At 37.2% G+C, this 9,156-nt stretch overlaps 1 protein-coding gene across 1 annotated transcript; it reads left to right on the top strand.

Moving 5' to 3' along the window:
* Positions 1 to 933: 933 nt before the first annotated feature.
* On the top strand, positions 934 to 8,315 carry LOC146311870 (glucagon receptor-like). The gene is made up of 13 exons (XM_084741057.1): positions 934 to 993; positions 1,145 to 1,247; positions 2,179 to 2,289; positions 2,744 to 2,865; positions 3,325 to 3,431; positions 3,711 to 3,867; positions 4,467 to 4,626; positions 5,209 to 5,269; positions 5,374 to 5,443; positions 5,576 to 5,667; positions 5,873 to 6,011; positions 6,318 to 6,359; positions 7,424 to 8,315. The coding sequence occupies exons 1-13, from the start codon at positions 934 to 936 to the stop codon at positions 7,493 to 7,495; spliced, it is 1,296 nt and encodes a 431-aa protein (XP_084597183.1). The 3' UTR covers positions 7,496 to 8,315.
* Positions 8,316 to 9,156: the final 841 nt, after the last annotated feature.

Raw genomic sequence — 9,156 nt, 5'->3', positions numbered from 1 at the left:
CCATGTATCACACATATGATGTTTGTCAATTTGAAATAAAATGTTTCATGTCAAGACAGTTGCAGCTTGTCATAAAACAATTTAAATATCAAACTGTGAATATACATAATTAGAAAGACTATACACTTAGAAGTTGCTTAAATGCCATCATGATTTTCTTCCTTCCAAAGCTAACACTAGCCGCTGAAGCAACAATGCCTGTATGTTTTTGTGCTGGGCTGTAATCACACAACAACAGGAGTTACTTGTTCTTTCTCTTCCTGGCTAATAAAAGCATTTCGACTTCATGGGAACATGTTCAAATCCACTGCATAATTGGTTCAAATAATAACTTTGAAAAAATAAGCTGACTCTCAGCTTTGTGCACGCCCCCACCAATGAGTTGACACTGATAACAGTGTGTTTGTGGTCATGACAGAGCAGAGCAAATGAGGGAAGTGGGAAATGAAGTCGGACTCAAAAACACCTATTTAAGTTGCACAGAGAACCTTGAATGAACATGGTTTCAGAGACTCAATTCAACAAACTGTAGAAAATGTCTAAGTAGTGGTTTGAAAAGGTCAGGGCTTGTGGAAGGCAACCCAAGTGAAAGGCTATTGAACACTGATGGCAGTTATCTGCTGAACATGACTGACTGCAGAGTGACAGGTGCCAATTTTCCTCATGAGGAATGTGCAATGTAGTATTATTCAAAATCTACATCACTTGAAGCATTTATATATCCAAAGGCTCACATCCAATTTGAAATGAAACCCGTTTTTAAGGACAATGCAGATGAATTGACCAATGAATTCGCACTCTCTTAAAACTACGTCTTTGAACTACAGTATGAGCTTGGCTAGCACTTACTGAACTGAACACATTTAATCTGTGGAAATTGTTCTGTTCTTCCTCCTCTCAGTCTCTCCAATCAGAAAGAACAAGTCTGCAGCGATGAACGTGACACAATACATAATGGCTTTGATCTGCCTGCTGTTTCTCAAACTGCCAAAGGTTAGTTTTGGTGAATAACAAGATTTTCTCTTGAGTGACAGACAAGGATGCACATATTGTCTACAGAGGTCTGACTCCCAGGAAATAACAAAATGTTGGACATGAAAGTGAAGAAGTTTTTTTTTCTAAGTTGTTGTAAATGTCCTCGCAGATTGAGATGGCCAGTGGGAAAGTCTTAGAGGAGACTTATCGGAAATGGATCCAGTATAAAGAAGACTGTCTGAAAATGATAGAAACTGAGCCAGTCCTTCAAGGTATGGAGATGCTACATTTAGTACTGAGTCATAATGTAAAAGAGTGTAAAGTAGAGGAAAGAAAACACCAAAATCAGAAGTGGGAAGTACAAATACTTAGCCATTGTCCTTAAGTAGAGTATTCAGGTATCTGTATTTTACTTGAGAAATTATTTTCTGACAACTTTTTACTTTTACTCCCTACATTGCAACAGAAATATCAGTACTTTCTAGTCCTTACATTTTCAAACAGCCTTGTTACTTTAGTTTTAATGCATTTTAGGGTAATTCTTGATATTTTTATTTTGCATCATTGGTTCAACGATTCGTTTCCATCAGTGCATGAAACAGACAAGATGTAACAAAATGTAAAAGACTTAATAATACGACAACAACTTAAAAGACATAAACAATATTTTTTAAAAAATGCTAAAAAGGGATGTAAAATAGATGAAACAACATGTAACAACATGAAAAATGATGTAAATGACATAACAAGACAAAAACAACATAAAAATGCAACAAGATGAAAATGTCATAAAATGCATAACAAGAGGAAACAATGCACTGGAATTAATAAGACAAAAATTACATAAGAGATAATGGGATTAAAAAAAAGTCACAAGGCAAAACAGACAGAGGGTGACTCAACCGCAGATAAAAGGTGAAATTTAGTTAGCTTTGCACAGAAAAATCTGGTAGAAATATAGAAATGTCGTTAAGAGGGCGACTTCTTACTTTTATACTTTGAGTGCACTTCAGAGCCTGTAAGAAAAGTTAAATCAGTACTTCTGCTTTTACCAGAGTTGTTTTTTTTTTTTTTTACAGAATCTGTACTTATACTGGGGAAAAAAATGTGTTTACTTCTGCCACCTCTGACTGAAATAATCATCTATGGCTTGATCATTGAGGAACAGATGTCTTCTCAGTTTCTTATTCTTTGCCTTTCTAGTGGGCTTGTTCTGTAACAGGACATTTGACAGATATGCCTGCTGGCCAGATACTCCTGCCGACTCTTTGGTCAACATCTCATGCCCTTTCTACCTGCCCTGGTATGAAAAAGGTAAATCACACCTTTAGTGAGTCTAACTTTGACAGAAAAACAGCACAATGAAATACTAATGTGTAATGTTGGCAGTTGTTGGGGGAGTAGCTCTGTCCATCTGTAGGCTACAGAGAAAAAGAGATTAATACTGGAAAAGTGGAAATTGATGGAATAAATCAATAATTTGGGAGACACACCTTCTTAAAGAGAGTTCAATAAGAAGCTACAGCCAGGGGACAATTAGCTTAGCACAAAGACTGGAAACCGGGGGTGGAAACCCACATGTGGGTATGTGAGCACTTGGTCTTGGTCAAGTGCTCACATACCCATAACTTGGCCAGGTGTAGTTTTTCCCCTTATGCTGGAATGATAACCTGTCCCAACTATTTACCTGTTTTCTGCCCGGTGTGTGTCGTGGCTTCAACCTCCCCTGACCTTAATTAGGAATAAGTTGGAAATGTTTCTCCCCCAGTGTCTCAGGGTGTTGTGCGTCGGCGGTGTGGCCCTGATGGCCACTGGGAGAGAGGAGACAGCGGACAGGTATGGAGAGACATGACCCAGTGCGAGGAGGAAAAAGAGGTCACATCTCAGGAGGTAAGGCAGCCAAAATGTCTCCAGCTCTGGGGTTCATTTGTTGCATTTTGAGTCTCAGCTGTATATCACTGTGTTAAAATGAGCTCAGAATTATCACAGTCAGCTGAAATTAACTATGGTGAAGGTGCACAGTGTAAAGGGACTTGATTAATACTATTAACTGACATTTTTCACTGCAGCCACATTGTTGGGATAGCAGGATAAAAACAGGTGTTACCAATGATCCTAGCTCAGGACCCATTCAGAGCTTTTCCAGTGAGCTACTATGCACCCTGACTGTATTTGACCTGAATGGAATAGAACTTAAATTAGTTTCATTGGTAACACCTCAGTTTACACCGGTATTTTAATGCCAAAATGATTGCTATGATAAAGGTAATCTAAAATATTACTTTACGTGACTTGTTGCCAGGGTTAATGGTAGAAAATCTTTCTTTCTTTCTCTATTTGTCTTTGCAGCTGTGGTTCAAACAACTGATGGTGAGCTTCAGGATGTTGTACACTGTTGGCTACTCCTTGTCCCTCTTCACCCTTATAACAGCTCTTATCATTCTTCTGAGCTTACGGTAAGCTTTTGAACAGATTGGATAAAATGGTGCACCATTTATTACAATCAATCAATTGATTTTAATCATCACTCAAGTACTAATGGAGGTACACAAGGTTGTGCAAATATTATATTCAACATAACATATACAATGTGATATATCTAAAAAAAAAACAAATTCAACAGTCAAAACAGTAAGTAAGAAATTAAACTATTATAAGAAAATAAGAAAACCAGCAAAATTGAGAGCAAAGAGACCAAATATTCTGATTTTTGGTACCTTTATATCCACTGACAGAAAACTGCATTGCACCAGGAACTACATTCATGCGAACCTCTTCCTGTCCCTCATCCTGCGAGCTGTATCTGTCATCGTTAAGGACACCATGCTGGAACGCCACTGGGGACGAGAGATCATGAAACAGACTGACGTGAGAGAGATGCTCAGTCACCAGGTAGGTCACGAAATGTAATGATCATATTTGTTATAGATCACCAGTAAAAATCTCAGTGTATATCAAATAGATGAAGACACACATTCAGATACTTTAAAGGAACACTTCAGCCCAAAAATACCTACTTTTCCTCGTACATCTAGTGTTACTTATCCATCTAGATTGCTTGAATATAATGAAACTAGATGGAACTACATGGCACTTGATTGATGCTTAAAGCACCCAAATATTTGAAAAACTCAACAGCTATGCCGCTTTCCTGAAATGATGACTGGGCTATTCAATATAATCCTCAGATATGGTCATGATTTCTAAAAAAGAGACACTAATGTTGAGTTTTTCAAATTAATTTTTTGGCATTTTGAGTCCCACAAGCCGAGTGCCAGTTAATTCAGTTATATTCAAGAGAAGGCGGACATCACAACTGCTGATATCTCCAAAACTCAGCAAACACACAAAAAGCAGTCTAGATAGATAGATAGTACTACAGGTAAGAGGAAAATATATATTGTTTGATTTTAGGGTGAATGATGCCTTTAATCAGGGTTAACCCTAATTAGACAGTATATAATATGTATTTTTATGGCCATTTCTCCTAGGCTGCCATTGGCTGCAGGGTAGCACAGGTGATGATGCAGTATTGTGTCCTGGCCAATCACTACTGGTTCTTCGGAGAGGCAGTTTATTTGTACTCTGTGCTCATTGCCTCAGTGTTCATCGACAACAACAAATACTTACCTTACATCTGTCTTGGCTGGGGTAAGTTTCATCTCCTTTTCTGGAACTCCTCCCCTAGATCACTGGTTCCTAACTCAGGGCTCTTGTCCCCCAGGGAGGGTCCCCAAGGCTTTGTCTGTTCCAGGGTTGTCAAAATTAATTTTGCTTGTTAATTAAAATCCCCAAAAGTCTGTATACAGATCTATTTAAAACAATATATTTTTTGTCCTCAAAAATAGTGGGCCACTTAGCAGACCACACCTCTGTGACCTCTCAAGCTCAGTGATAATCAATATTGATTTTTCTTCTGGGTGTGTATAAGATGCTCTGTAGGATTAGAAGAAGAATGAAAACAAATATGATTGATGGTTGGTGGGCTCAACTTTTTTTTAGATACAAGTAGGGGGCAGTCCAAAGGAAAAAAAGCTGGGAAGCACTGTTTAAAATTTGATTCAGCTTTACACAAAAGAGGAGAGAAATTGAAACAAACTTTGCTTTTATCTCATCTCTACCCCTCTCTCATGTGCCTGTGAACAACCTACAACTATAAAAGCAATGTGTTTTTTATAGGTAGATACCACGGTAACATTAGTTTCACAGCAATCTTTACTGCCCTTGTCTTAGGAACTCCGATTCTATTTGTGGTTCCCTGGGTAGTGATGAAGCTATTTAAAGAGAACAAAGAGTAAGTGTGTGTCCATGTGTGTGTAGTGTTCTCGTGTGCCAGACTCCCTCCTCCCACTGACACAGATTAGTGGAGGAATAGTAACCTGTGCCTTGTCTTCTCAGGTGTTGGGCTGTCAATGAAAACATGAACTACTGGTGGATAATTCGTTTCCCCATTCTTTTTGCTTCACTAGTAAGAATATGAGTAGTGAAGACAGTTGCATACCTTGCATGTGTCATCGTCTCACACTTTTGACTCTTGTATGGCATAATATATGTATATTTTTATATACACCGATTAATGTTGAGATTTTCTGCTTAACAGATCAACTTTCTGATTTTCATGAAGATCCTGAAAGTCATTCTTTCCAAATTACGAGCCAACAACCAGAGCGGATATCCTGACTACAAACTTCGGCAAGTCGTCTCAGTCTATTTTCAATTATGATAAATTATATTTACTCTTCAGTCACAGAAAAGCACTGATTGATTTTTATGGTAGAAAAGGGACCAAAGAGGTAGTCGGAAAAATGAATGCTGGCAAAAAAACAATGTCTTTGTGATGCATGAATGTGTGATGTTGTGACAAATTGCTCTGCTGTTTGTTTGTCTGTCCTCTTAGGCTTGCCAAGGCAACTCTTACCCTCATCCCTCTGTTTGGGATTCATGAGATCATATTCATCTTTGCCACAGATGAGCAGACAACAGGCGTTCTGCGCTACATTAAAGTCTTCTTCACGCTTTTTCTTAATTCGTTTCAGGTAGGTTCAAATGGATCCAAGAATGACTGTTTGCTATTGTTGATATGTCTGACATTGTAAAATAATGTAACCATCAAAACACATTACTGTAAGGCACTGCCAGGCTGAAGCCAGACACATCCCAAACACAGCCAAATATGACAAAATAAGAAAATGCATGCAGGGGGGCATAGTCTGTACAGACACCACACATTTCTAGTGGTCATGAGTGATGATTTAGAGGTATTGTGTTTATATGAGTTCATACATTGTTTTTTATGCCTTTCAGCTAAACTGGACTTTTCTTAAAATGTGACCTCTCTGCAGGGCTTTCTGGTGGCTGTGCTCTACTGCTACGCCAACAAAGAGGTTTGTTGTTTCATCTCATATTCTCATTTTCTTATTTTAGTGAAACCATACATAGAAGTATGTATTAGTCATTTGAACCACGGTATCTGATAGACAACACACTCATATACATGATTTTAAAAGTGTAAAATATTGCTTAAATCATATTAAAACACTGTTGATAATCCTGATGATAGGATGATGTGTATTGATCTTGCTAAGAAGTCCATGTTGGATTATCAGGTGGGGACTTTCAGTTGGACAGGTCATGTAAAGATCCATTAGAATAAAAAGACAGAATGAATCATTATTAATTTTTGTCCATGGGTCTTGTGCCGTATTACAGAAACTTCCAAACTTGAAGGACCTTAGAACCTGAAAAAAAAAACATTACACATTAACAGTTCCTAAATTAATGTTCCTATAATTTAAGACAGGAAAATTGTATTACACAAGCATACTAAATTCCCAAAGTCTTCAATAAAATCTCCTAATGTTAGGATAACTGTCCTAACTTTCACTTTTCCACCTGTAGTAGTACCTATCTTCCTAATTAGGTAACGGTAGTGTTCACTAGATAACGGCAGTATTTGCGAACAGTAGCTAAAGGTAGTATTAGCCAGCTAATTTGTTCAATCTGTATGGCTGCTCCTTTATTGCTTTGGCACAATGGATGGTAGATAGAGTGGAGACAGTTCTCTCAGTCTGCTATCTTGGCCCAGTCTCTTTCTTTTATTTCCCACATTAGCCTTTTTGTAAATTTCCCAAACAGAAAATCTTTGGATTCCTCTACAGATGTTACCTACAGCTCCAATTCATCTGTTTTGAAGCGCCTGTTTTGCTGTATTTTTCCTGCGTTTCAAAAGCAGCGGTAATAAAGTTGTTTACCTCGCTGAGATAAGTATTGGTTGCTGGTCTAAATAGGTCTAAATATGCAGATGCTTTGTTTACAGAGCTGGCTATTTTTCATGTAATATCATAGTGGATAATTCAGTTTCTACTAAATTTTCAAGCATCAGACTGGAAAATGTCAGAAAATGCCACTATTACTCTGAAATGGCTCACCTCCTCCGCTCTGGGTGCAGGTGAGGACAGAGCTGAGGAGGAAGTTACGCAGCTGGAGGATAGAAGCAGAGACTGTATGCTGTGGACAGTGACTAGCCGTGCTCAATTCTCGGGTAGACACTTTCTCCATTGCCACAGCGCCAGAGCGCAACAGATCATCCGCCACGATGAGGGCGATGCCTGAAGTGTCACCCACTCCTGAGAGTTCACTGATTTTTAGACGTCAAGTTCAGCCAACTCCCCCCCAGCCTGACGATTCTTTGTTGCACTGTCCATCAGTGATAAACAGAGACAGCAACCTGCAGCATGAGGATCAGGATGTCACTGGAAAGTCATCTGTGGCAATGCAGGTGCCCTTCCTCATTCACCTTCAAGACCCTGTGGAGTTACTGCCACATGTTGTTGATATAGATTCAGACTGAATGTATTCTTGCATTCACTTTACATTTGAGGATTGTATGTGGTTTGTTGTGGATATGTACATTTGTGAATAAGTAATTATTTTGTAAAATTGTGAATATGTGAATAAGTGATTGTGATCACTTGAGACAGCTTTATGTAAAACATACAAATGGACTGTAAAAATTAAAAGGATATTTGTACATGTTGACTCTTAATATGTGATGGAAGCAGTGCAGCGTGGGTAATTCATTGTCTAAGAAAGAAGAGTGTGGGATGATCACTTGGTAGGAGAGATAGGTTGAACTAACAGTAGGATAACAAATCAACAAACAAAACAAACAAAATAGACAAGTCCTGAAAAAGGTTGCAAATTTCAATAAGGTTAATCTACACCAGAACTATATGCAGTGACTTCTTTACAACAAATCTTGGGTATATTTACAGTAATGGAAAGTAACTAAGTAACTCAATACTGCACTTAATACAAGCTTGAGGATGTGTACTTTTCTTGAACCTTTTCTTTTCATGCTGCTTTCTACTTCCACTACATCTAAGAGGGGAATATTGTACTTTTCCTCCACTACATTTATCTTACAGCTTTAGTTACTACTCACTTTATTAATTAAGATAATTAATTAATTTTACACACAAAACATATGAAGAGTTTATAAAATATATTTTGTCATACATTAGAATAGTACCTAGTAATTAATGCAAGTACACAAACAACTAGTCAATTAGTTAGTCAGTTGAAAGAAAATTAATTAACTACTTTGATAATTGTTTAAATTATGTTAAAACATTTCATGGTCGCAGCCTCTCAAATGGGAAAGTTTGATTGATTTGATTTTCATTTTAATTGTTTTTAATAATTTTAATGTATTTGTATTAATTTTGAGGGTTGGACTGTTGGTTGGACCAAACAAGTTATTGTGAAGGTATCACGATAACTGGGTAATTGAGACAGCATTTCTCACAATTGTCTGAATTTTTTGGACACCAATCAATTGATTAATGGAAAAAATAATCATCAGCTTAATCTCTAATGAAAATATTCATTACTTGCAGTTCTACATAGAACAGTTCAAAAGGAACTTATGAATGTTATGATGTTATGAAGGTCTAACATTTTTCTGCAAGTACATTTTTCTGATTATACTTACTCATTTTCAATGCAGGACTTTTACTTGAAGGTATTTTCAAGTGTGGAATTGGTAGCTACTTTTCTTGTATTAAAGGGTCTGAGTACTTCCTCCAACAGTGGTAATTATTTAGATATAATTTTTTTTCTTTATATTTATTTTTAAACCATCTTATTTATTTATTCATTTATTTATTTTCTCACGTATTT

Source organism: Lutjanus erythropterus, chromosome 17 (genome assembly GCF_056507025.1).
Source record: "Lutjanus erythropterus isolate fLutEry1 chromosome 17, fLutEry1.hap2, whole genome shotgun sequence".
Taxonomy (NCBI): domain Eukaryota; kingdom Metazoa; phylum Chordata; class Actinopteri; order Lutjaniformes; family Lutjanidae; genus Lutjanus; species Lutjanus erythropterus.
Note: the sequence above shows the minus strand (reverse complement) of the source record. Positions and strands in the feature narration are given on the sequence as shown.

Bases quoted from the DNA above. Each gene is read 5' to 3' on its own strand.
- LOC146311870 (XM_084741057.1), top strand. From the start codon at position 934: ATGAACGTGACACAATACATAATGGCTTTGATCTGCCTGCTGTTTCTC. The intron at 994-1,144 runs GTTAGTTTTGGT...ATGTCCTCGCAG, and splicing joins TGTTTCTCAAACTGCCAAAG to ATTGAGATGGCCAGTGGGAA. The intron at 5,444-5,575 runs GTAAGAATATGA...TCTGCTTAACAG, and splicing joins CCATTCTTTTTGCTTCACTA to ATCAACTTTCTGATTTTCAT.